Genomic DNA, 25,127 nt, shown 5'->3' on the forward strand with positions numbered 1-25,127 from the left:
CGGACCTTCTTTGGAACTCCCACGTCGGTGAACTTTGGTGCCACGTCCCCTAATTCTGTCCTTGGTCATCTGCACCTGCACGGGTTAGGCTCCATGTTCCATGGACGGGAAGAGACAGGCAGGAGTCGGAATGCTTAACCGACACACTGGGGCATTTTCTCCTGTAGCCCAAGTGACCCCATGGTCTGGTTGAGCTTTGGAACCGGTCGCGTCCCCCTCGACACTGCACCCGACTCCCAGTTTCTCAATCTTGTTGGCCCCCCGGCGACCTCCGGTTCGATGAATTGCACCTGCTGAAACTCGAGTCCCCTTTGACTTGCGCTTCATGAATTATTCGTGATTCAGGTTGGAACCCCAGCTTACGACCCCCTGTAGGCCGTTCTCTGAGCTTTCCGGTCACATCGTTTCCTTTCACGCTCTTTGGTTCATCGTGGTCCTGCTCGTTCTGCTGTCAGAGGAGCAGAGAGTTGATCTTCTTGATTCTGGATACTGATACTTTCTAGGTGATCTGGATAAGCAAGATGACGACCCTCAAGAGCGGCGGAAAGGGAGCAGCCATTTGGTGGGCCGCAGGGAATCCCGTTCAGTTCCCAGGGCTCCTAGATGTGGAATCCTGGTCAGAGTTGTTCCCAGGTCAGAGAACGGAGATAGCCTGTGCATGATGGGATAGCCCTGCCTAGATCGTTCAGTGAGTCTCTAGCTCAGCTCCTCTTAGGATCGCGGGGAGGACCGTGGAAAGGCCCGGTGTCAGACATCCGGAAAGAAGACGGGATGAATGTCTTACCTCTGAAGTACATCCCGAATCTGGGAGTTAACTTCAGCTTTGCTGGGGTCTATTTGGCGAATGAAAGTGTGCCTGGTGCATACGCACATCCGGCAGCCACTTCATGGGGGCCGTCGCAATTGGAACCACGCACCTGGTGTCGGCGTTTGAGCCAAATGGGGACCCGTGGTGCAAGCAACCCTCCCCACGTGTTAGCGTGCGTGAGATTCAGCTGGCGGCATTTTACTAGGTGCGTGTTGGTAGAGTGGGGTTGAGGTTTGCTTGCTCCTGTGGATGTAGAAGATGTCAAAGGTCCTGCCCAGCCCTGCGGTCCCCTCAGTCAACTGTGTTTCGGAGACATAACGATTTGGATAGCTAACAAGTCAAGAAAGTTTCAAGCCCTTGGAAGATCAGTTAAACACAAACACGGAATGAGAGTCAAAAGACAATATGTCATCTTTTTGAGAATTTTACTCACTTCAAGCACATTAAACACACACATTGACAAAGGCATGCCAGAGCCCAGTTTTCGAGGCCGAGGAAGGACCCCGAGAGCGCGCAGCGCAGCAGGCTTCCCAGCGTCCCAAACACTGCTCTCGGGGCGGGGCGCAGCGGAAGGGCTGCACCTCTCAGGGTTCCCGAACTTTTCCCTTATTCAGTCATCTAGAGAGCAAAAACACAGTCATTCCCCAGTTTCCTATTGACGTCCCAGCAGATGTCTGACTCCTGCGCGTCGCCCAGTTTCTCAGGCAACCAATCACTGGCACGGAAGCTTTTCCTGGCGCGTTTCCGGAGAGCCATGCGAACTACACTGTCCCTCACGAGAATTCAATGAGGCAGAGTCCCTGCATCGGCTCCCTGCCTGGCCTGGGCTCCCACCTCCGCAGAAGCGCCACAGCCAGGGAGCTTCGGAGTCACCGCAGAGAGTCTGCTCGCTGCTCTGCGCTCCTCAGTCCCACAGTCCCCTCCAAGTCACGGGAGCGGGAGGCCAAGGAGCCCCTGCCACCTGCCGTCTCACTCCAGGTCAGAATCGCTGTCCTCTGAGGAGGAGGAAACCTGAAGGTCCTCATAGAGGACACTCGCTGGGACACGAACACCGGGACCCTGAGACTTCTCTGAGACATGAGGGCTCTGAGCGAGGAAGGCTCCCGGCTTCTCAGGAGAGTGAAATGAGGGAGCTGTCAGGAGGCTGGAGCTCCACCATCCATTGTCCAGTCTCCGGAAGAGCACTCTGAGAGGCTGGGCCCCGTCATGGCTGGCCGCCGGGTGACGGGACACGGTGCAGGCCTGGGCAGTAGGCAGGCAAGGTCTGCTGTGCGGAGGCTGCCGGTCGATGCTGGGCACCTGGGCGGGTGTCCTCCTGCCCATCTGGGGCGACGTACTCGGTCCAAGTTCGGTTGCGGCCGGCGGAGGTTGGAGAGTGTCCGGGGCCCCGAGCTCACCTCCCTGGATGGCGTCTTCGGGGATCTGGAAGGGACCCAGTCTCGGTATCTTGGGGAAGTTCAGGCAAGCCTGAAGCGGAGCCTGGGCAGGTCTCTTGGCTCCTGGCCTGAAGCTGAGATTGGAGCCTAGGCCCAAGCTGCGTGTGGCGGCTGGTGGGCAGGGCTGTGAGGTCAGCGCGGGACGTCTGTCTTGTGCCTGGGGGCTGATGGCCTGGAGCAGGCCGTGGGTTTGCGAGGCAGCCTGGGGAACTTCTCGGCAGCCACCCTCCGGGCTGCTGTGTGTCGGCTTCACCACGAGGAGAGGCCCCGGGCCCTGGTGCCTGACTGCAGGCTGAGGGATGGGGGCCGCAGCCCCTGTCTGTCGTTCCTTTGGTCCAAGACTAGAGGGGTAGCTCACACTGGCTTTTCTGAAGGGAGACAGTGAAGCCAAGACGGAGCCCCTGTCAGACATTTCGGTAGCTGAGCCATCAGTGAGGACAGGGTCCACGCGTGGCCTCTTACTGGTTGTGTGGAGCGGCATTGGCCTGCTTGCAACCTGAAAGACAGGAAACCACACACGTTACAAGTTCCTCTGCATGGAGCCGACACGAAAATCAGCCACTTCCAAAGACGAGGGGCACGCGCCAGGAAATTCTCGATACAGAATCGACAGGCGGTCCTTGGAAGTAGGGACAGACCCTCCACCTGAGTGCTGATCAGGACAAGACTCATGAAAGATGCGCTCTCGAGCTATGTGTAGCTGATCCGAGCACACCATTGTTCAAAAGAACAATGTCTTGGGCATTAACTGGATCGGAGTGCCTCCGCTCAGCCTTCCCTGAAGTGGAAGGGACTAATGCCCTTCTGAAGGCGGGTTGGTGGCTCAAGGGTTCTCAGGAGGTGTTCTCTGAAAACCTGCATGTTCCTGGGTTTAGCCCTCTCCATGTTTGGGGCCTCTGAGGGACGAATTTCCTCACGCCGCCAGGAACATGTTGTTGGCAAGCTTGCCGTAATTGGACAGAAAGAAGGCAACGGGAAATAAGGCATCCTCAGATGCCTTCACCTGCAATCCAACTGACCTGGAAGGATGGTGGAGTCACTGACCCAAAGAAGGCAAGAAAGAGGGGTTCCCCGATTAACTCCCGCAGCCGGGAAGCTGAAAGGAAATCAACCAGTGTGACCTAGAGGAGAAAAAGACCAGGGGCCCGGGGTGACACTCACCCTCAGATCATCACAAGATTCCGTGGATCCTCTTCGATTTGGCAGCGGCTTCTCTGGAGGTTTCACGGAAAATATCCGGAGGAGAGCCTTCCTCTGCGGGTCTTGCTGCCTGCAGAACAGAAAAAGGTCATTCCGTGCCCCCTGGTTCTCCCCGGGAGACAGGGAGAACCCTGCCTGGGGCCCAGGCCCATTCCGTGTTGCGTGACACAGAAATGGACATCTGGTGCCCTTTCCGCCTCTGCACCTTCCCTCACCTGCCAACCTTCCCATCCTCCTGGTGGCCCTCTAGGCTTCCCAACTAAGGACTGTGATTTGGACTCCATTGCTTTTCCCCCTGTCATGGGGAACCTGCACGAAGCGCCCCCGCCTCTCCCCGTCCCCGAATCAACCAGAGCCAGAGGGGCTCCTGGGTGTGGAAGAACGGAGGACAAGGAGCTGCGCTCTATTTCCTGCAGCGTTCCTTCCCTGGCCCGGAGACGGAAAGGCACACGGTGTGCAGGTGCAGAGACACCATGTCCTTAGGAGGCAGTACTCTAAGAGTGGTGAAAACCCCTCCCACCGCTCACCTTGGTCTCTCTTCCTTCTCTCCTTTATCCTTGTTCAAGGGCCCCGGGTTCGCCTCCACCGGGGGCTTCCACGGTTTCAGGTTTTCCTTCCCTTCCCTCTTCCCGAAGGTCTGTGGAACCAGGGCTGCCTTCCAGCACTTCATGGGGCACCTGGTACTTCTGGCCGTGTGGCCAAAGGCCCCGCAGTCTTTGCACTTGAGCTGTGGGTGGAAAGGAAGTGATGTCAGTGAGTGAGCTGAAGCCACAGGCAGCCATCCGATGTCAACATTGAGAGGGATTATGAATTCAGAGCTGAATAAGGATTCCAAAGAGGGGACCCCGGCATGGGGGCCGTTAAGTGCTGGGAGAGTTCGGATACGATGTTCCCTCCCAAAGCCCATGTGACGGAGGACCTCTAAAAGGAAGGACTCAAGGTACCAAGGGGCACGATCGTGACCCCGATGTCAACGACACAGCCAAAGGTGGCTACACAGGATTCTAAGTAGAAAGGGAGGTTGCCCCCAAGAGTCTCTCAAGGGATTTATGGGGCCGGGGAGGAGGTCCCAAGCCACGCCCACCTCGGATGGGAAAAGCAACCTGGGTGGTGGTGACAGAAACCTTTGGAATCCAACCCAGTCTCTGAGGACCCTGTGACACCGCCTCCCCCCGCCCCAACACCCACCCCTCCCCCATTCCCAAGAGATACAGGGCTAGACTTACCCTGGGATCTTCTTCATCGGGCGGGGGAGCCCTTGGCGCAACTGGGGCCCTCCGCTGCTTCTGGAGGGTCTGGGCTCTCCCGAGTCTGTTGGCGCCAGTTTTGGGGTCACGACGGGCCAACATCTTCGTCTCCTGGGGGTTCTATGACCGCCTTTTTCGGGGGTTGAATGTTGGGTCACCTGAAACACACACAAACACACCCATATTGATGGTGAAGCACACTGGATATTCACACACACCCACAGGAAACCTCCAGCTAACTCCTTGCCGCTGTGGTCGTGAGGAGACTTCACCACCGGTCGGTCAAGTCTGTGGCTCACACTGTGCTGTGTACACCCTCAGATATTGTGTGATCCTCTGCCATGATTACCAAGTCCGAGTGTAAACCTCGCCTGCCACAGGGCCCATGGCCTAGGGTTGGGGAGCTGAGCTTTCTGCCCCAAACAAACCACTGATTCTGAAGACTGGACTGAGGTGTATCACGATTCACGCCGGTAGAAGACACGATGATTCTATCTCCCTTGACGGCCAGAATGATGGAAGCCGCAGGGCATGGCGTGTGGCACCCTTTGGCAGGTCTGTTTGAAATCAGGGATAAGGGAGGCTTCCTGTCACAACTTGAATCCCTACCCTTGCCATTTCTAATTAGGCAACTTCCAAACACAAATTCATAGGGAGAAGTTTTCTTCCTCTCTATCGCACTAGCAGGTGATGGTCTTTCCTGTTCTATCGTTTTGGCTTTAGCTCCAGCCCCTCTTTATTTATTTTGCTGATATTTTACGCATGCCACACGAACCCGTCCAAACAAACGGTGAACAGGGGCCATAGCGTATCGATTTCTTACACGGCTGAAGGGCAAACCACCCTTTTTTCCAAACTTCTTTTCCCATTTCCCCACCAATTCAGCACGCTGGATTACATTTCCTTTCGCATTTCCATCTTGGTCTTATCCCACACGTGGAGACGGGAATGATTTCTCGTTTTCTGTTCCAAGAATTACCAGTAAGCAGAATACATCCTACCCCATCAGCAAGCCCCAGTGTGATCGATTTCTTTCACTCTCCTTCGTCTCGTCCCCCCCAAACCCCGCCCCACCCCTCAGGGACTACGTGAAACAAACAGTTGTTCAGTGAAACTAACCTGAAGTTACAGGTCAGCTTTCTTTCCTCGGCTGGCGCTCAGACGGGCAGGTGCTGGAGCAGCCCCGCTGGAAGCGATGCAGCATCCAGGAAGACCGAGGAAGGGGCGGAGAGGGACCTCTGCTTTCCAGGCTGCCTTTTATACCGCCTCTGGTCTCCGGACGTGGAGCGCACCCTAACCTGATCCATTACAGGTACCTTAATTGCAATTAACTTAATCCAATCACATGACCTGGAGACGTCTGTCTGCACAGCCCACTCTAAGATCATGTTCACCTTTGGCCGACATTCTAAAACCTACGAGTACAGCTGTAAGCTTTGAAGGATAGTTGTTCCCCGTCAGACGTGTGACACTGGTTCGTCTACCCTTGTCTCGTTTTCCGTCTTGACTGCCTTTTCTTTGTTTGTTTGTTTGTTTGTTTGTTTGTGTTAAAAAAAAAATGTGGTAAAATAGACGCCTTTTAATTGGGCCGTGTCTACTACATCTCGACGTAGGCCTCAGTGTCATCAAGGAGATTCTCCTGGACACGCCGTCACGGCCATGATCCATCTTCAGAGCTTCTCTTTCTTCCCCACGGTAAGTCTGTCAGCAGAGAACACTGACCACACCCTCATGTGTTTTCTCCTCCAGGAGGCGCTTGGAAACCACCGTGAGTTGGACTGCACTGGGAAACACAGATGAACTAAGTCAAGACCGCTTTGTCCTTCAGCGCCTGGCTCCCTTTTCAACTCGTCTTGCGACTCCAGGCATTATGCCTGAAAAGTCTCCGGGACGCCTGTGAGGCTCTACTTCCCTGGGTCCCATTGCCATTTCTCTGGATTTGCGAGGATCCACCGGACCTTCTTTGGAACTCCCACGTCGGTGAACTTTGGTGCCACGTCCCCTAATTCTGTCCTTGGTCATCTGCACCTGCACGGGTTAGGCTCCATGTTCCATGGACGGGAAGAGACAGGCAGGAGTCAGAATGCTTAACCGACACACTGGGGCATTTTCTCCTGTAGCCCAAGTGACCCCATGGTCTGGTTGAGCTTTGGAACCGGTCGCGTCCCCCTCGACACTGCACCCGACTCCCAGTTTCTCAATCTTGTTGGCCCCCCGGCGACCTCCGGTTCGATGAATTGCACCTGCTGAAACTCGAGTCCCCTTTGACTTGCGCTTCGTTAATTATTCGTGATTCAGGTTGGAACCCCAGCTTACGACCCCCTGTAGGCCGTTCTCTGAGCTTTCCGGTCACATCGTTTCCTTTCACGCTCTTTGGTTCATCGTGGTCCTGCTCGTTCTGCTGTCAGAGGAGCAGAGAGTTGATCTTCTTGATTCTGGATACTGATACTTTCTAGGTGATCTGGATAAGCAAGATGACGACCCTCAAGAGCGGCGGAAAGGGAGCAGCCATTTGGTGGGCCGCAGGGAATCCCGCTCAGTTCCCAGGGCTCCTAGATGTGGAATCCTGGTCAGAGTTGTTCCCAGGCCAGAGAATGGAGATAGCCTGTGCATGATGGGATAGCCCTGCCTAGATCGTTCAGTGAGTCTCTAGCTCAGCTACTCTTAGGATCGCGGGGAGGACCGTGGAAAGGCCCGGTGTCAGACATCCGGAAAGAAGACGGGATGAATGTCTTACCTCTGAAGTACATCCCGAATCTGGGAGTTAACTTCAGCTTTGCTGGGGTCTATTTGGCGAATGAAAGTGTGCCTGGTGCATACGCACATCCGGCAGCCACTTCATGGGGGCCGTCGCAATTGGAACCACGCACCTGGTGTCGGCGTTTGAGCCAAATGGGGACCCGTGGTGCAAGCAACCCTCCCCACGTGTTAGCGTGCGTGAGATTCAGCTGGCGGCATTTTACTAGGTGCGTGTTGGTAGAGTGGGGTTGAGGTTTGCTTGCTCCTGTGGATGTAGAAGATGTCAAAGGTCCTGCCCAGCCCTGCGGTCCCCTCAGTCAACTGTGTTTCGGAGACATAACGATTTGGATAGCTAACAAGTCAAGAAAGTTTCAAGCCCTTGGAAGATCAGTTAAACACAAACACGGAATGAGAGTCAAAAGACAATATGTCATCTTTTTGAGAATTTTACTCACTTCAAGCACATTAAACACACACATTGACAAAGGCATGCCAGAGCCCAGTTTTCGAGGCCGAGGAAGGACCCCGAGAGCGCGCAGCGCAGCAGGCTTCCCAGCGTCCCAAACACTGCTCTCGGGGCGGGGCGCAGCGGAAGGGCTGCACCTCTCAGGGTTCCCGAACTTTTCCCTTATTCAGTCATCTAGAGAGCAAAAACACAGTCATTCCCCAGTTTCCTATTGACGTCCCAGCAGATGTCTGACTCCTGCGCGTCGCCCAGTTTCTCAGGCAACCAATCACTGGCACAGAAGCTTTTCCTGGCGCGTTTCCGGAGAGCCATGCGAACTACACTGTCCCTCACGAGAATTCAATGAGGCAGAGTCCCTGCATCGGCTCCCTGCCTGGCCTGGGCTCCCACCTCCGCAGAAGCGCCACAGCCAGGGAGCTTCGGAGTCACCGCAGAGAGTCTGCTCGCTGCTCTGCGCTCCTCAGTCCCACAGTCCCCTCCAAGTCACGGGAGCGGGAGGCCAAGGAGCCCCTGCCACCTGCCGTCTCACTCCAGGTCAGAATCGCTGTCCTCTGAGGAGGAGGAAACCTGAAGGTCCTCATAGAGGACACTCGCTGGGACACGAACACCGGGACCCTGAGACTTCTCTGAGACATGAGGGCTCTGAGCGAGGAAGGCTCCCGGCTTCTCAGGAGAGTGAAATGAGGGAGCTGTCAGGAGGCTGGAGCTCCACCATCCATTGTCCAGTCTCCGGAAGAGCACTCTGAGAGGCTGGGCCCCGTCATGGCTGGCCGCCGGGTGACGGGACACGGTGCAGGCCTGGGCAGTAGGCAGGCAAGGTCTGCTGTGCGGAGGCTGCCGGTCGATGCTGGGCACCTGGGCGGGTGTCCTCCTGCCCATCTGGGGCGACGTACTCGGTCCAAGTTCGGTTGCGGCCGGCGGAGGTTGGAGAGTGTCCGGGGCCCCGAGCTCACCTCCCTGGATGGCGTCTTCGGGGATCTGGAAGGGACCCAGTCTCGGTATCTTGGGGAAGTTCAGGCAAGCCTGAAGCGGAGCCTGGGCAGGTCTCTTGGCTCCTGGCCTGAAGCTGAGATTGGAGCCTAGGCCCAAGCTGCGTGTGGCGGCTGGTGGGCAGGGCTGTGAGGTCAGCGCGGGACGTCTGTCTTGTGCCTGGGGGCTGATGGCCTGGAGCAGGCCGTGGGTTTGCGAGGCAGCCTGGGGAACTTCTCGGCAGCCACCCTCCGGGCTGCTGTGTGTCGGCTTCACCACGAGGAGAGGCCCCGGGCCCTGGTGCCTGACTGCAGGCTGAGGGATGGGGGCCGCAGCCCCTGTCTGTCGTTCCTTTGGTCCAAGACTAGAGGGGTAGCTCACACTGGCTTTTCTGAAGGGAGACAGTGAAGCCAAGACGGAGCCCCTGTCAGACATTTCGGTAGCTGAGCCATCAGTGAGGACAGGGTCCACGCGTGGCCTCTTACTGGTTGTGTGGAGCGGCATTGGCCTGCTTGCAACCTGAAAGACAGGAAACCACACACGTTACAAGTTCCTCTGCATGGAGCCGACACGAAAATCAGCCACTTCCAAAGACGAGGGGCACGCGCCAGGAAATTCTCGATACAGAATCGACAGGCGGTCCTTGGAAGTAGGGACAGACCCTCCACCTGAGTGCTGATCAAGACAAGACTCATGAAAGATGCGCTCTCGAGCTATGTGTAGCTGATCCGAGCACACCATTGTTCAAAAGAACAATGTCTTGGGCATTAACTGGATCGGAGTGCCTCCGCTCAGCCTTCCCTGAAGTGGAAGGGACTAATGCCCTTCTGAAGGCGGGTTGGTGGCTCAAGGGTTCTCAGGAGGTGTTCTCTGAAAACCTGCATGTTCCTGGGTTTAGCCCTCTCCATGTTTGGGGCCTCTGAGGGACGAATTTCCTCACGCCGCCAGGAACATGTTGTTGGCAAGCTTGCCGTAATTGGACAGAAAGAAGGCAACGGGAAATAAGGCATCCTCAGATGCCTTCACCTGCAATCCAACTGACCTGGAAGGATGGTGGAGTCACTGACCCAAAGAAGGCAAGAAAGAGGGGTTCCCCGATTAACTCCCGCAGCCGGGAAGCTGAAAGGAAATCAACCAGTGTGACCTAGAGGAGAAAAAGACCAGGGGCCCGGGGTGACACTCACCCTCAGATCATCACAAGATTCCGTGGATCCTCTTCGATTTGGCAGCGGCTTCTCTGGAGGTTTCACGGAAAATATCCGGAGGAGAGCCTTCCTCTGCGGGTCTTGCTGCCTGCAGAACAGAAAAAGGTCATTCCGTGCCCCCTGGTTCTCCCCGGGAGACAGGGAGAACCCTGCCTGGGGCCCAGGCCCATTCCGTGTTGCGTGACACAGAAATGGACATCTGGTGCCCTTTCCGCCTCTGCACCTTCCCTCACCTGCCAACCTTCCCATCCTCCTGGTGGCCCTCTAGGCTTCCCAACTAAGGACTGTGATTTGGACTCCATTGCTTTTCCCCCTGTCATGGGGAACCTGCACGAAGCGCCCCCGCCTCTCCCCGTCCCCGAATCAACCAGAGCCAGAGGGGCTCCTGGGTGTGGAAGAACGGAGGACAAGGAGCTGCGCTCTATTTCCTGCAGCGTTCCTTCCCTGGCCCGGAGACGGAAAGGCACACGGTGTGCAGGTGCAGAGACACCATGTCCTTAGGAGGCAGTACTCTAAGAGTGGTGAAAACCCCTCCCACCGCTCACCTTGGTCTCTCTTCCTTCTCTCCTTTATCCTTGTTCAAGGGCCCCGGGTTCGCCTCCACCGGGGGCTTCCACGGTTTCAGGTTTTCCTTCCCTTCCCTCTTCCCGAAGGTCTGTGGAACCAGGGCTGCCTTCCAGCACTTCATGGGGCACCTGGTACTTCTGGCCGTGTGGCCAAAGGCCCCGCAGTCTTTGCACTTGAGCTGTGGGTGGAAAGGAAGTGATGTCAGTGAGTGAGCTGAAGCCACAGGCAGCCATCCGATGTCAACATTGAGAGGGATTATGAATTCAGAGCTGAATAAGGATTCCAAAGAGGGGACCCCGGCATGGGGGCCGTTAAGTGCTGGGAGAGTTCGGATACGATGTTCCCTCCCAAAGCCCATGTGACGGAGGACCTCTAAAAGGAAGGACTCAAGGTACCAAGGGGCACGATCGTGACCCCGATGTCAACGACACAGCCAAAGGTGGCTACACAGGATTCTAAGTAGAAAGGGAGGTTGCCCCCAAGAGTCTCTCAAGGGATTTATGGGGCCGGGGAGGAGGTCCCAAGCCACGCCCACCTCGGATGGGAAAAGCAACCTGGGTGGTGGTGACAGAAACCTTTGGAATCCAACCCAGTCTCTGAGGACCCTGTGACACCGCCTCCCCCCGCCCCAACACCCACCCCTCCCCCATTCCCAAGAGATACAGGGCTAGACTTACCCTGGGATCTTCTTCATCGGGCGGGGGAGCCCTTGGCGCAACTGGGGCCCTCCGCTGCTTCTGGAGGGTCTGGGCTCTCCCGAGTCTGTTGGCGCCAGTTTTGGGGTCACGACGGGCCAACATCTTCGTCTCCTGGGGGTTCTATGACCGCCTTTTTCGGGGGTTGAATGTTGGGTCACCTGAAACACACACAAACACACCCATATTGATGGTGAAGCACACTGGATATTCACACACACCCACAGGAAACCTCCAGCTAACTCCTTGCCGCTGTGGTCGTGAGGAGACTTCACCACCGGTCGGTCAAGTCTGTGGCTCACACTGTGCTGTGTACACCCTCAGATATTGTGTGTTCCTCTGCCATGATTACCAAGTCCGAGTGTAAACCTCGCCTGCCACAGGGCCCATGGCCTAGGGTTGGGGAGCTGAGCTTTCTGCCCCAAACAAACCACTGATTCTGAAGACTGGACTGAGGTGTATCACGATTCACGCCGGTAGAAGACACGATGATTCTATCTCCCTTGACGGCCAGAATGATGGAAGCCGCAGGGCATGGCGTGTGGCACCCTTTGGCAGGTCTGTTTGAAATCAGGGATAAGGGAGGCTTCCTGTCACAACTTGAATCCCTACCCTTGCCATTTCTAATTAGGCAACTTCCAAACACAAATTCATAGGGAGAAGTTTTCTTCCTCTCTATCGCACTAGCAGGTGATGGTCTTTCCTGTTCTATCGTTTTGGCTTTAGCTCCAGCCCCTCTTTATTTATTTTGCTGATATTTTACGCATGCCACACGAACCCGTCCAAACAAACGGTGAACAGGGGCCATAGCGTATCGATTTCTTACACGGCTGAAGGGCAAACCACCCTTTTTTCCAAACTTCTTTTCCCATTTCCCCACCAATTCAGCACGCTGGATTACATTTCCTTTCGCATTTCCATCTTGGTCTTATCCCACACGTGGAGACGGGAATGATTTCTCGTTTTCTGTTCCAAGAATTACCAGTAAGCAGAATACATCCTACCCCATCAGCAAGCCCCAGTGTGATCGATTTCTTTCACTCTCCTTCGTCTCTTCCCCCCCAAACCCCGCCCCACCCCTCAGGGACTACGTGAAACAAACAGTTGTTCAGTGAAACTAACCTGAAGTTACAGGTCAGCTTTCTTTCCTCGGCTGGCGCTCAGACGGGCAGGTGCTGGAGCAGCCCCGCTGGAAGCGATGCAGCATCCAGGAAGACCGAGGAAGGGGCGGAGAGGGACCTCTGCTTTCCAGGCTGCCTTTTATACCGCCTCTGGTCTCCGGACGTGGAGCGCACCCTAACCTGATCCATTACAGGTACCTTAATTGCAATTAACTTAATCCAATCACATGACCTGGAGACGTCTGTCTGCACAGCCCACTCTAAGATCATGTTCACCTTTGGCCGACATTCTAAAACCTACGAGTACAGCTGTAAGCTTTGAAGGATAGTTGTTCCCCGTCAGACGTGTGACACTGGTTCGTCTACCCTTGTCTCGTTTTCCGTCTTGACTGCCTTTTCTTTGTTTGTTTGTTTGTTTGTTTGTGTTAAAAAAAAAAATGTGGTAAAATAGACGCCTTTTAATTGGGCCGTGTCTACTACATCTCGACGTAGGACTCAGTGTCATCAAGGAGATTCTCCTGGACACGCCGTCACGGCCATGATCCATCTTCAGAGCTTCTCTTTCTTCCCCACGGTAAGTCTGTCAGCAGAGAACACTGACCACACCCTCATGTGTTTTCTCCTCCAGGAGGCGCTTGGAAACCACCGTGAGTTGGACTGCACTGGGAAACACAGATGAACTAAGTCAAGACCGCTTTGTCCTTCAGCGCCTGGCTCCCTTTTCAACTCGTCTTGCGACTCCAGGCATTATGCCTGAAAAGTCTCCGGGACGCCTGTGAGGCTCTACTTCCCTGGGTCCCATTGCCATTTCTCTGGATTTGCGAGGATCCACCGGACCTTCTTTGGAACTCCCACGTCGGTGAACTTTGGTGCCACGTCCCCTAATTCTGTCCTTGGTCATCTGCACCTGCACGGGTTAGGCTCCATGTTCCATGGACGGGAAGAGACAGGCAGGAGTCGGAATGCTTAACCGACACACTGGGGCATTTTCTCCTGTAGCCCAAGTGACCCCATGGTCTGGTTGAGCTTTGGAACCGGTCGCGTCCCCCTCGACACTGCACCCGACTCCCAGTTTCTCAATCTTGTTGGCCCCCCGGCGACCTCCGGTTCGATGAATTGCACCTGCTGAAACTCGAGTCCCCTTTGACTTGCGCTTCGTTAATTATTCGTGATTCAGGTTGGAACCCCAGCTTACGACCCCCTGTAGGCCGTTCTCTGAGCTTTCCGGTCACATCGTTTCCTTTCACGCTCTTTGGTTCATCGTGGTCCTGCTCGTTCTGCTGTCAGAGGAGCAGAGAGTTGATCTTCTTGATTCTGGATACTGATACTTTCTAGGTGATCTGGATAAGCAAGATGACGACCCTCAAGAGCGGCGGAAAGGGAGCAGCCATTTGGTGGGCCGCAGGGAATCCCGCTCAGTTCCCAGGGCTCCTAGATGTGGAATCCTGGTCAGAGTTGTTCCCAGGCCAGAGAATGGAGATAGCCTGTGCATGATGGGATAGCCCTGCCTAGATCGTTCAGTGAGTCTCTAGCTCAGCTACTCTTAGGATCGCGGGGAGGACCGTGGAAAGGCCCGGTGTCAGACATCCGGAAAGAAGACGGGATGAATGTCTTACCTCTGAAGTACATCCCGAATCTGGGAGTTAACTTCAGCTTTGCTGGGGTCTATTTGGCGAATGAAAGTGTGCCTGGTGCATACGCACATCCGGCAGCCACTTCATGGGGGCCGTCGCAATTGGAACCACGCACCTGGTGTCGGCGTTTGAGCCAAATGGGGACCCGTGGTGCAAGCAACCCTCCCCACGTGTTAGCGTGCGTGAGATTCAGCTGGCGGCATTTTACTAGGTGCGTGTTGGTAGAGTGGGGTTGAGGTTTGCTTGCTCCTGTGGATGTAGAAGATGTCAAAGGTCCTGCCCAGCCCTGCGGTCCCCTCAGTCAACTGTGTTTCGGAGACATAACGATTTGGATAGCTAACAAGTCAAGAAAGTTTCAAGCCCTTGGAAGATCAGTTAAACACAAACACGGAATGAGAGTCAAAAGACAATATGTCATCTTTTTGAGAATTTTACTCACTTCAAGCACATTAAACACACACATTGACAAAGGCATGCCAGAGCCCAGTTTTCGAGGCCGAGGAAGGACCCCGAGAGCGCGCAGCGCAGCAGGCTTCCCAGCGTCCCAAACACTGCTCTCGGGGCGGGGCGCAGCGGAAGGGCTGCACCTCTCAGGGTTCCCGAACTTTTCCCTTATTCAGTCATCTAGAGAGCAAAAACACAGTCATTCCCCAGTTTCCTATTGACGTCCCAGCAGATGTCTGACTCCTGCGCGTCGCCCAGTTTCTCAGGCAACCAATCACTGGCACGGAAGCTTTTCCTGGCGCGTTTCCGGAGAGCCATGCGAACTACACTGTCCCTCACGAGAATTCAATGAGGCAGAGTCCCTGCATCGGCTCCCTGCCTGGCCTGGGCTCCCACCTCCGCAGAAGCGCCACAGCCAGGGAGCTTCGGAGTCACCGCAGAGAGTCTGCTCGCTGCTCTGCGCTCCTCAGTCCCACAGTCCCCTCCAAGTCACGGGAGCGGGAGGCCAAGGAGCCCCTGCCACCTGCCGTCTCACTCCAGGTCAGAATCGCTGTCCTCTGAGGAGGAGGAAACCTGAAGGTCCTCATAGAGGACACTCGCTGGGACACGAACACCGGGACCCTGAGACTTCTCTGAGACATGAGGGCTCTGAGCGAGGAAGGCTCCCGGCTTCTCAGGAGAGTGAAATGAGGGAGCTGTCAGGAGGCTGGAGCTCCACCATCCATTGTCCAGTCTCCGGAAGAGCACTCTGAGAGGCTGGGCCCCGTCATGGCTGGCCGCCGGGTGACGGGACACGGTGCAGGCCTGGGCAGTAGGCAGGCAAGGTCTGCTGTGCGGAGGCTGCCGGTCGATGCTGGGCACCTGGGCGGGTGTCCTCCTGCCCATCTGGGGCGACGTACTCGGTCCAAGTTCGGTTGCGGCCGGCGGAGGTTGGAGAGTGTCCGGGGCCCCGAGCTCACCTCCCTGGATGGCGTCTTCGGGGATCTGGAAGGGACCCAGTCTCGGTATCTTGGGGAAGTTCAGGCAAGCCTGAAGCGGAGCCTGGGCAGGTCTCTTGGCTCCTGGCCTGAAGCTGAGATTGGAGCCTAGGCCCAAGCTGCGTGTGGCGGCTGGTGGGCAGGGCTGTGAGGTCAGCGCGGGACGTCTGTCTTGTGCCTGGGGGCTGATGGCCTGGAGCAGGCCGTGGGTTTGCGAGGCAGCCTGGGGAACTTCTCGGCAGCCACCCTCCGGGCTGCTGTGTGTCGGCTTCACCACGAGGAGAGGCCCCGGGCCCTGGTGCCTGACTGCAGGCTGAGGGATGGGGGCCGCAGCCCCTGTCTGTCGTTCCTTTGGTCCAAGACTAGAGGGGTAGCTCACACTGGCTTTTCTGAAGGGAGACAGTGAAGCCAAGACGGAGCCCCTGTCAGACATTTCGGTAGCTGAGCCATCAGTGAGGACAGGGTCCACGCGTGGCCTCTTACTGGTTGTGTGGAGCGGCATTGGCCTGCTTGCAACCTGAAAGACAGGAAACCACACACGTTACAAGTTCCTCTGCATGGAGCCGACACGAAAATCAGCCACTTCCAAAGACGAGGGGCACGCGCCAGGAAATTCTCGATACAGAATCGACAGGCGGTCCTTGGAAGTAGGGACAGACCCTCCACCTGAGTGCTGATCAGGACAAGACTCATGAAAGATGCGCTCTCGAGCTATGTGTAGCTGATCCGAGCACACCATTGTTCAAAAGAACAATGTCTTGGGCATTAACTGGATCGGAGTGCCTCCGCTCAGCCTTCCCTGAAGTGGAAGGGACTAATGCCCTTCTGAAGGCGGGTTGGTGGCTCAAGGGTTCTCAGGAGGTGTTCTCTGAAAACCTGCATGTTCCTGGGTTTAGCCCTCTCCATGTTTGGGGCCTCTGAGGGACGAATTTCCTCACGCCGCCAGGAACATGTTGTTGGCAAGCTTGCCGTAATTGGACAGAAAGAAGGCAACGGGAAATAAGGCATCCTCAGATGCCTTCACCTGCAATCCAACTGACCTGGAAGGATGGTGGAGTCACTGACCCAAAGAAGGCAAGAAAGAGGGGTTCCCCGATTAACTCCCGCAGCCGGGAAGCTGAAAGGAAATCAACCAGTGTGACCTAGAGGAGAAAAAGACCAGGGGCCCGGGGTGACACTCACCCTCAGATCATCACAAGATTCCGTGGATCCTCTTCGATTTGGCAGCGGCTTCTCTGGAGGTTTCACGGAAAATATCCGGAGGAGAGCCTTCCTCTGCGGGTCTTGCTGCCTGCAGAACAGAAAAAGGTCATTCCGTGCCCCCTGGTTCTCCCCGGGAGACAGGGAGAACCCTGCCTGGGGCCCAGGCCCATTCCGTGTTGCGTGACACAGAAATGGACATCTGGTGCCCTTTCCGCCTCTGCACCTTCCCTCACCTGCCAACCTTCCCATCCTCCTGGTGGCCCTCTAGGCTTCCCAACTAAGGACTGTGATTTGGACTCCATTGCTTTTCCCCCTGTCATGGGGAACCTTCACGAAGCGCCCCCGCCTCTCCCCGTCCCCGAATCAACCAGAGCCAGAGGGGCTCCTGGGTGTGGAAGAACGGAGGACAAGGAGCTGCGCTCTATTTCCTGCAGCGTTCCTTCCCTGGCCCGGAGACGGAAAGGCACACGGTGTGCAGGTGCAGAGACACCATGTCCTTAGGAGGCAGTACTCTAAGAGTGGTGAAAACCCCTCCCACCGCTCACCTTGGTCTCTCTTCCTTCTCTCCTTTATCCTTGTTCAAGGGCCCCGGGTTCGCCTCCACCGGGGGCTTCCACGGTTTCAGGTTTTCCTTCCCTTCCCTCTTCCCGAAGGTCTGTGGAACCAGGGCTGCCTTCCAGCACTTCATGGGGCACCTGGTACTTCTGGCCGTGTGGCCAAAGGCCCCGCAGTCTTTGCACTTGAGCTGTGGGTGGAAAGGAAGTGATGTCAGTGAGTGAGCTGAAGCCACAGGCAGCCATCCGATGTCAACATTGAGAGGGATTATGAATTCAGAGCTGAATAAGGATTCCAAAGAGGGGACCCCGGCATGGGGGCCGTTAAGTGCTGGGAGAGTTCGGATACGATGTTCCCTCCCAAAGCCCATGTGACGGAGGACCTCTAAAAGGAAGGACTCAAGGTACCAAGGGGCACGATCGTGACCCCGATGTCAACGACACAGCCAAAGGTGGCTACACAGGATTCTAAGTAGAAAGGGAGGTTGCCCCCAAGAGTCTCTCAAGGGATTTATGGGGCCGGGGAGGAGGTCCCAAGCCACGCCCACCTCGGATGGGAAAAGCAACCTGGGTGGTGGTGACAGAAACCTTTGGAATCCAACCCAGTCTCTGAGGACCCTGTGACACCGCCTCCCCCCGCCCCAACACCCACCCCTCCCCCATTCCCAAGAGATACAGGGCTAGACTTACCCTGGGATCTTCTTCATCGGGCGGGGGAGCCCTTGGCGCAACTGGGGCCCTCCGCTGCTTCTGGAGGGTCTGGGCTCTCCCGAGTCTGTTGGCGCCAGTTTTGGGGTCACGACGGGCCAACATCTTCGTCTCCTGGGGGTTCTATGACCGCCTTTTTCGGGGGTTGAATGTTGGGTCACCTGAAACACACACAAACACACCCATATTGATGGTGAAGCACACTGGATATTCACACACACCCACAGGAAACCTCCAGCTAACTCCTTGCCGCTGTGGTCGTGAGGAGACTTCACCACCGGTCGGTCAAGTCTGTGGCTCACACTGTGCTGTGTACACCCTCAGATATTGTGTGTTCCTCTGCCATGATTACCAAGTCCGAGTGTAAACCTCGCCTGCCACAGGGCCCATGGCCTAGGGTTGGGGAGCTGAGCTTTCTGCCCCAAACAAACCACTGATTCTGAAGACTGGACTGAGGTGTATCACGATTCACGCCGGTAGAAGACACGATGATTCTATCTCCCTTGACGGCCAGAATGATGGAAGCCGCAGGGCATGGCGTGTGGCACCCTTTGGCAGGTCTGTTTGAAATCAGGGATAAGGGAGGCTTCCTGTCACAACTTGAATCCCTACCCTTGCCATTTCTAATTAGGCAACTTCCAAACACAAATTCATAGGGAGAAGTTTTCTTCCTCTCTATCGCACTAGCAGGTGATGGTCTTTCCTGTTCTATCGTTTTGGCTTTAGCTCCAGCCCCTCTTTATTTATTTTGCTGATATTTTACGCATGCCACACGAACCCGTCCAAACAAACGGTGAACAGGGGCCATAGCGTATCGATTTCTTACACGGCTGAAGGGCAAACCACCCTTTTTTCCAAACTTCTTTTCCCATTTCCCCACCAATTCAGCACGCTGGATTACATTTCCTTTCGCATTTCCATCTTGGTCTTATCCCACACGTGGAGACGGGAATGATTTCTCGTTTTCTGTTCCAAGAATTACCAGTAAGCAGAATACATCCTACCCCATCAGCAAGCCCCAGTGTGATCGATTTCTTTCACTCTCCTTCGTCTCTTCCCCCCCAAACCCCGCCCCACCCCTCAGGGACTACGTGAAACAAACAGTTGTTCAGTGAAACTAACCTGAAGTTACAGGTCAGCTTTCTTTCCTCGGCTGGCGCTCAGACGGGCAGGTGCTGGAGCAGCCCCGCTGGAAGCGATGCAGCATCCAGGAAGACCGAGGAAGGGGCGGAGAGGGACCTCTGCTTTCCAGGCTGCCTTTTATACCGCCTCTGGTCTCCGGACGTGGAGCGCACCCTAACCTGATCCATTACAGGTACCTTAATTGCAATTAACTTAATCCAATCACATGACCTGGAGACGTCTGTCTGCACAGCCCACTCTAAGATCATGTTCACCTTTGGCCGACATTCTAAAACCTACGAGTACAGCTGTAAGCTTTGAAGGATAGTTGTTCCCCGTCAGACGTGTGACACTGGTTCGTCTACCCTTGTCTCGTTTTCCGTCTTGACTGCCTTTTCTTTGTTTGTTTGTTTGTTTGTTTGTGTTAAAAAAAAAAATGTGGTAAAATAGACGCCTTTTAATTGGGCCGTGTCTACTACATCTCGACGTAGGACTCAGTGTCATCAAGGAGATTCTCCTGGACACGCCGTCACGGCCATGATCCATCTTCAGAGCTTCTCTTTCTTCCCCACGGTAAGTCTGTCAGCAGAGAACACTGACCACACCCTCATGTGTTTTCTCCTCCAGGAGGCGCTTGGAAACCACCGTGAGTTGGACTGCACTGGGAAACACAGATGAACTAAGTCAAGACCGCTTTGTCCTTCAGCGCCTGGCTCCCTTTTCAACTCGTCTTGCGACTCCAGGCATTATGCCTGAAAAGTCTCCGGGACGCCTGTGAGGCTCTACTTCCCTGGGTCCCATTGCCATTTCTCTGGATTTGCGAGGATCCACCGGACCTTCTTTGGAACTCCCACGTCGGTGAACTTTGGTGCCACGTCCCCTAATTCTGTCCTTGGTCATCTGCACCTGCACGGGTTAGGCTCCATGTTCCATGGACGGGAAGAGACAGGCAGGAGTCGGAATGCTTAACCGACACACTGGGGCATTTTCTCCTGTAGCCCAAGTGACCCCATGGTCTGGTTGAGCTTTGGAACCGGTCGCGTCCCCCTCGACACTGCACCCGACTCCCAGTTTCTCAATCTTGTTGGCCCCCCGGCGACCTCCGGTTCGATGAATTGCACCTGCTGAAACTCGAGTCCCCTTTGACTTGCGCTTCGTTAATTATTCGTGATTCAGGTTGGAACCCCAGCTTACGACCCCCTGTAGGCCGTTCTCTGAGCTTTCCGGTCACATCGTTTCCTTTCACGCTCTTTGGTTCATCGTGGTCCTGCTCGTTCTGCTGTCAGAGGAGCAGAGAGTTGATCTTCTTGATTCTGGATACTGATACTTTCTAGGTGATCTGGATAAGCAAGATGACGACCCTCAAGAGCGGCGGAAAGGGAGCAGCCATTTGGTGGGCCGCAGGGAATCCCGCTCAGTTCCCAGGGCTCCTAGATGTGGAATCCTGGTCAGAGTTGTTCCCAGGCCAGAGAATGGAGATAGCCTGTGCATGATGGGATAGCCCTGCCTAGATCGTTCAGTGAGTCTCTAGCTCAGCTACTCTTAGGATCGCGGGGAGGACCGTGGAAAGGCCCGGTGTCAGACATCCGGAAAGAAGACGGGATGAATGTCTTACCTCTGAAGTACATCCCGAATCTGGGAGTTAACTTCAGCTTTGCTGGGGTCTATTTGGCGAATGAAAGTGTGCCTGGTGCATACGCACATCCGGCAGCCACTTCATGGGGGCCGTCGCAATTGGAACCACGCACCTGGTGTCGGCGTTTGAGCCAAATGGGGACCCGTGGTGCAAGCAACCCTCCCCACGTGTTAGCGTGCGTGAGATTCAGCTGGCGGCATTTTACTAGGTGCGTGTTGGTAGAGTGGGGTTGAGGTTTGCTTGCTCCTGTGGATGTAGAAGATGTCAAAGGTCCTGCCCAGCCCTGCGGTCCCCTCAGTCAACTGTGTTTCGGAGACATAACGATTTGGATAGCTAACAAGTCAAGAAAGTTTCAAGCCCTTGGAAGATCAGTTAAACACAAACACGGAATGAGAGTCAAAAGACAATATGTCATCTTTTTGAGAATTTTACTCACTTCAAGCACATTAAACACACACATTGACAAAGGCATGCCAGAGCCCAGTTTTCGAGGCCGAGGAAGGACCCCGAGAGCGCGCAGCGCAGCAGGCTTCCCAGCGTCCCAAACACTGCTCTCGGGGCGGGGCGCAGCGGAAGGGCTGCACCTCTCAGGGTTCCCGAACTTTTCCCTTATTCAGTCATCTAGAGAGCAAAAACACAGTCATTCCCCAGTTTCCTATTGACGTCCCAGCAGATGTCTGACTCCTGCGCGTCGCCCAGTTTCTCAGGCAACCAATCACTGGCACGGAAGCTTTTCCTGGCGCGTTTCCGGAGAGCCATGCGAACTACACTGTCCCTCACGAGAATTCAATGAGGCAGAGTCCCTGCATCGGCTCCCTGCCTGGCCTGGGCTCCCACCTCCGCAGAAGCGCCACAGCCAGGGAGCTTCGGAGTCACCGCAGAGAGTCTGCTCGCTGCTCTGCGCTCCTCAGTCCCACAGTCCCCTCCAAGTCACGGGAGCGGGAGGCCAAGGAGCCCCTGCCACCTGCCGTCTCACTCCAGGTCAGAATCGCTGTCCTCTGAGGAGGAGGAAACCTGAAGGTCCTCATAGAGGACACTCGCTGGGACACGAACACCGGGACCCTGAGACTTCTCTGAGACATGAGGGCTCTGAGCGAGGAAGGCTCCCGGCTTCTCAGGAGAGTGAAATGAGGGAGCTGTCAGGAGGCTGGAGCTCCACCATCCATTGTCCAGTCTCCGGAAGAGCACTCTGAGAGGCTGGGCCCCGTCATGGCTGGCCGCCGGGTGACGGGACACGGTGCAGGCCTGGGCAGTAGGCAGGCAAGGTCTGCTGTGCGGAGGCTGCCGGTCGATGCTGGGCACCTGGGCGGGTGTCCTCCTGCCCATCTGGGGCGACGTACTCGGTCCAAGTTCGGTTGCGGCCGGCGGAGGTTGGAGAGTGTCCGGGGCCCCGAGCTCACCTCCCTGGATGGCGTCTTCGGGGATCTGGAAGGGACCCAGTCTCGGTATCTTGGGGAAGTTCAGGCAAGCCTGAAGCGGAGCCTGGGCAGGTCTCTTGGCTCCTGGCCTGAAGCTGAGATTGGAGCCTAGGCCCAAGCTGCGTGTGGCGGCTGGTGGGCAGGGCTGTGAGGTCAGCGCGGGACGTCTGTCTTGTGCCTGGGGGCTGATGGCCTGGAGCAGGCCGTGGGTTTGCGAGGCAGCCTGGGGAACTTCTCGGCAGCCACCCTCCGGGCTGCTGTGTGTCGGCTTCACCACGAGGAGAGGCCCCGGGCCCTGGTGCCTGACTGCAGGCTGAGGGATGGGGGCCGCAGCCCCTGTCTGTCGTTCCTTTGGTCCAAGACTAGAGGGGTAGCTCACACTGGCTTTTCTGAAGGGAGACAGTGAAGCCAAGACGGAGCCCCTGTCAGACATTTCGGTAGCTGAGCCATCAGTGAGGACAGGGTCCACGCGTGGCCTCTTACTGGTTGTGTGGAGCGGCATTGGCCTGCTTGCAACCTGAAAGACAGGAAACCACACACGTTACAAGTTCCTCTGCATGGAGCCGACACGAAAATCAGCCACTTCCAAAGACGAGGGGCACGCGCCAGGAAATTCTCGATACAGAATCGACAGGCGGTCCTTGGAAGTAGGGACAGACCCTCCACCTGAGTGCTGATCAGGACAAGACTCATGAAAGATGCGCTCTCGAGCTATGTGTAGCTGATCCGAGCACACCATTGTTCAAAAGAACAATGTCTTGGGCATTAACTGGATCGGAGTGCCTCCGCTCAGCCTTCCCTGAAGTGGAAGGGACTAATGCCCTTCTGAAGGCGGGTTGGTGGCTCAAGGGTTCTCAGGAGGTGTTCTCTGAAAACCTGCATGTTCCTGGGTTTAGCCCTCTCCATGTTTGGGGCCTCTGAGGGACGAATTTCCTCACGCCGCCAGGAACATGTTGTTGGCAAGCTTGCCGTAATTGGACAGAAAGAAGGCAACGGGAAATAAGGCATCCTCAGATGCCTTCACCTGCAATCCAACTGACCTGGAAGGATGGTGGAGTCACTGACCCAAAGAAGGCAAGAAAGAGGGGTTCCCCGATTAACTCCCGCAGCCGGGAAGCTGAAAGGAAATCAACCAGTGTGACCTAGAGGAGAAAAAGACCAGGGGCCCGGGGTGACACTCACCCTCAGATCATCACAAGATTCCGTGGATCCTCTTCGATTTGGCAGCGGCTTCTCTGGAGGTTTCACGGAAAATATCCGGAGGAGAGCCTTCCTCTGCGGGTCTTGCTGCCTGCAGAACAGAAAAAGGTCATTCCGTGCCCCCTGGTTCTCCCCGGGAGACAGGGAGAACCCTGCCTGGGGCCCAGGCCCATTCCGTGTTGCGTGACACAGAAATGGACATCTGGTGCCCTTTCCGCCTCTGCACCTTCCCTCACCTGCCAACCTTCCCATCCTCCTGGTGGCCCTCTAGGCTTCCCAACTAAGGACTGTGATTTGGACTCCATTGCTTTTCCCCCTGTCATGGGGAACCTGCACGAAGCGCCCCCGCCTCTCCCCGTCCCCGAATCAACCAGAGCCAGAGGGGCTCCTGGGTGTGGAAGAACGGAGGACAAGGAGCTGCGCTCTATTTCCTGCAGCGTTCCTTCCCTGGCCCGGAGACGGAAAGGCACACGGTGTGCAGGTGCAGAGACACCATGTCCTTAGGAGGCAGTACTCTAAGAGTGGTGAAAACCCCTCCCACCGCTCACCTTGGTCTCTCTTCCTTCTCTCCTTTATCCTTGTTCAAGGGCCCCGGGTTCGCCTCCACCGGGGGCTTCCACGGTTTCAGGTTTTCCTTCCCTTCCCTCTTCCCGAAGGTCTGTGGAACCAGGGCTGCCTTCCAGCACTTCATGGGGCACCTGGTACTTCTGGCCGTGTGGCCAAAGGCCCCGCAGTCTTTGCACTTGAGCTGTGGGTGGAAAGGAAGTGATGTCAGTGAGTGAGCTGAAGCCACAGGCAGCCATCCGATGTCAACATTGAGAGGGATTATGAATTCAGAGCTGAATAAGGATTCCAAAGAGGGGACCCCGGCATGGGGGCCGTTAAGTGCTGGGAGAGTTCGGATACGATGTTCCCTCCCAAAGCCCATGTGACGGAGGACCTCTAAAAGGAAGGACTCAAGGTACCAAGGGGCACGATCGTGACCCCGATGTCAACGACACAGCCAAAGGTGGCTACACAGGATTCTAAGTAGAAAGGGAGGTTGCCCCCAAGAGTCTCTCAAGGGATTTATGGGGCCGGGGAGGAGGTCCCAAGCCACGCCCACCTCGGATGGGAAAAGCAACCTGGGTGGTGGTGACAGAAACCTTTGGAATCCAACCCAGTCTCTGAGGACCCTGTGACACCGCCTCCCCCCGCCCCAACACCCACCCCTCCCCCATTCCCAAGAGATACAGGGCTAGACTTACCCTGGGATCTTCTTCATCGGGCGGGGGAGCCCTTGGCGCAACTGGGGCCCTCCGCTGCTTCTGGAGGGTCTGGGCTCTCCCGAGTCTGTTGGCGCCAGTTTTGGGGTCACGACGGGCCAACATCTTCGTCTCCTGGGGGTTCTATGACCGCCTTTTTCGGGGGTTGAATGTTGGGTCACCTGAAACACACACAAACACACCCATATTGATGGTGAAGCACACTGGATATTCACACACACCCACAGGAAACCTCCAGCTAACTCCTTGCCGCTGTGGTCGTGAGGAGACTTCACCACCGGTCGGTCAAGTCTGTGGCTCACACTGTGCTGTGTACACCCTCAGATATTGTGTGATCCTCTGCCATGATTACCAAGTCCGAGTGTAAACCTCGCCTGCCACAGGGCCCATGGCCTAGGGTTGGGGAGCTGAGCTTTCTGCCCCAAACAAACCACTGATTCTGAAGACTGGACTGAGGTGTATCACGATTCACGCCGGTAGAAGACACGATGATTCTATCTCCCTTGACGGCCA

The 25,127-nt window shown here is 55.9% G+C and overlaps 4 protein-coding genes across 4 annotated transcripts; all 4 read right to left on the minus strand.

The window, feature by feature from the left end:
• Positions 1 to 1,147: 1,147 nt before the first annotated feature.
• Positions 1,148 to 4,793, minus strand: LOC129493398 (putative protein FAM90A26). The gene is made up of 4 exons (XM_055299569.2): positions 4,671 to 4,793; positions 3,972 to 4,171; positions 3,406 to 3,514; positions 1,148 to 2,740 (listed from the first exon to the last, which is right to left on the minus strand). The coding sequence occupies exons 1-4, from the start codon at positions 4,791 to 4,793 to the stop codon at positions 1,778 to 1,780; spliced, it is 1,395 nt and encodes a 464-aa protein (XP_055155544.1). The 3' UTR covers positions 1,148 to 1,777.
• A 3,464-nt stretch (positions 4,794 to 8,257) lies between these two features.
• On the minus strand, positions 8,258 to 11,437 carry LOC129493419 (putative protein FAM90A26). The gene is made up of 4 exons (XM_055299611.2): positions 11,315 to 11,437; positions 10,616 to 10,815; positions 10,050 to 10,158; positions 8,258 to 9,384 (listed from the first exon to the last, which is right to left on the minus strand). Exons 1-4 carry the CDS (start codon positions 11,435 to 11,437, stop codon positions 8,422 to 8,424), a joined length of 1,395 nt encoding a protein of 464 aa, XP_055155586.1. The 3' UTR covers positions 8,258 to 8,421.
• A 2,995-nt stretch (positions 11,438 to 14,432) lies between these two features.
• LOC129493389 (putative protein FAM90A26) lies at positions 14,433 to 18,078 on the minus strand. Its single transcript, XM_055299559.2, has 4 exons — positions 17,956 to 18,078; positions 17,257 to 17,456; positions 16,691 to 16,799; positions 14,433 to 16,025 (listed from the first exon to the last, which is right to left on the minus strand). Exons 1-4 carry the CDS (start codon positions 18,076 to 18,078, stop codon positions 15,063 to 15,065), a joined length of 1,395 nt encoding a protein of 464 aa, XP_055155534.1. The 3' UTR covers positions 14,433 to 15,062.
• Positions 18,079 to 21,073: 2,995 nt separating this feature from the next.
• On the minus strand, positions 21,074 to 24,719 carry LOC129493394 (putative protein FAM90A26). The gene is made up of 4 exons (XM_055299565.2): positions 24,597 to 24,719; positions 23,898 to 24,097; positions 23,332 to 23,440; positions 21,074 to 22,666 (listed from the first exon to the last, which is right to left on the minus strand). The coding sequence occupies exons 1-4, from the start codon at positions 24,717 to 24,719 to the stop codon at positions 21,704 to 21,706; spliced, it is 1,395 nt and encodes a 464-aa protein (XP_055155540.1). The 3' UTR covers positions 21,074 to 21,703.
• Between the last annotated feature and the right edge of the window lie 408 nt (positions 24,720 to 25,127).

The sequence above is a fragment of the Symphalangus syndactylus genome, chromosome 11 (genome assembly GCF_028878055.3).
Source record: "Symphalangus syndactylus isolate Jambi chromosome 11, NHGRI_mSymSyn1-v2.1_pri, whole genome shotgun sequence".
Classification (NCBI taxonomy): Eukaryota; Metazoa; Chordata; class Mammalia; order Primates; family Hylobatidae; genus Symphalangus; species Symphalangus syndactylus.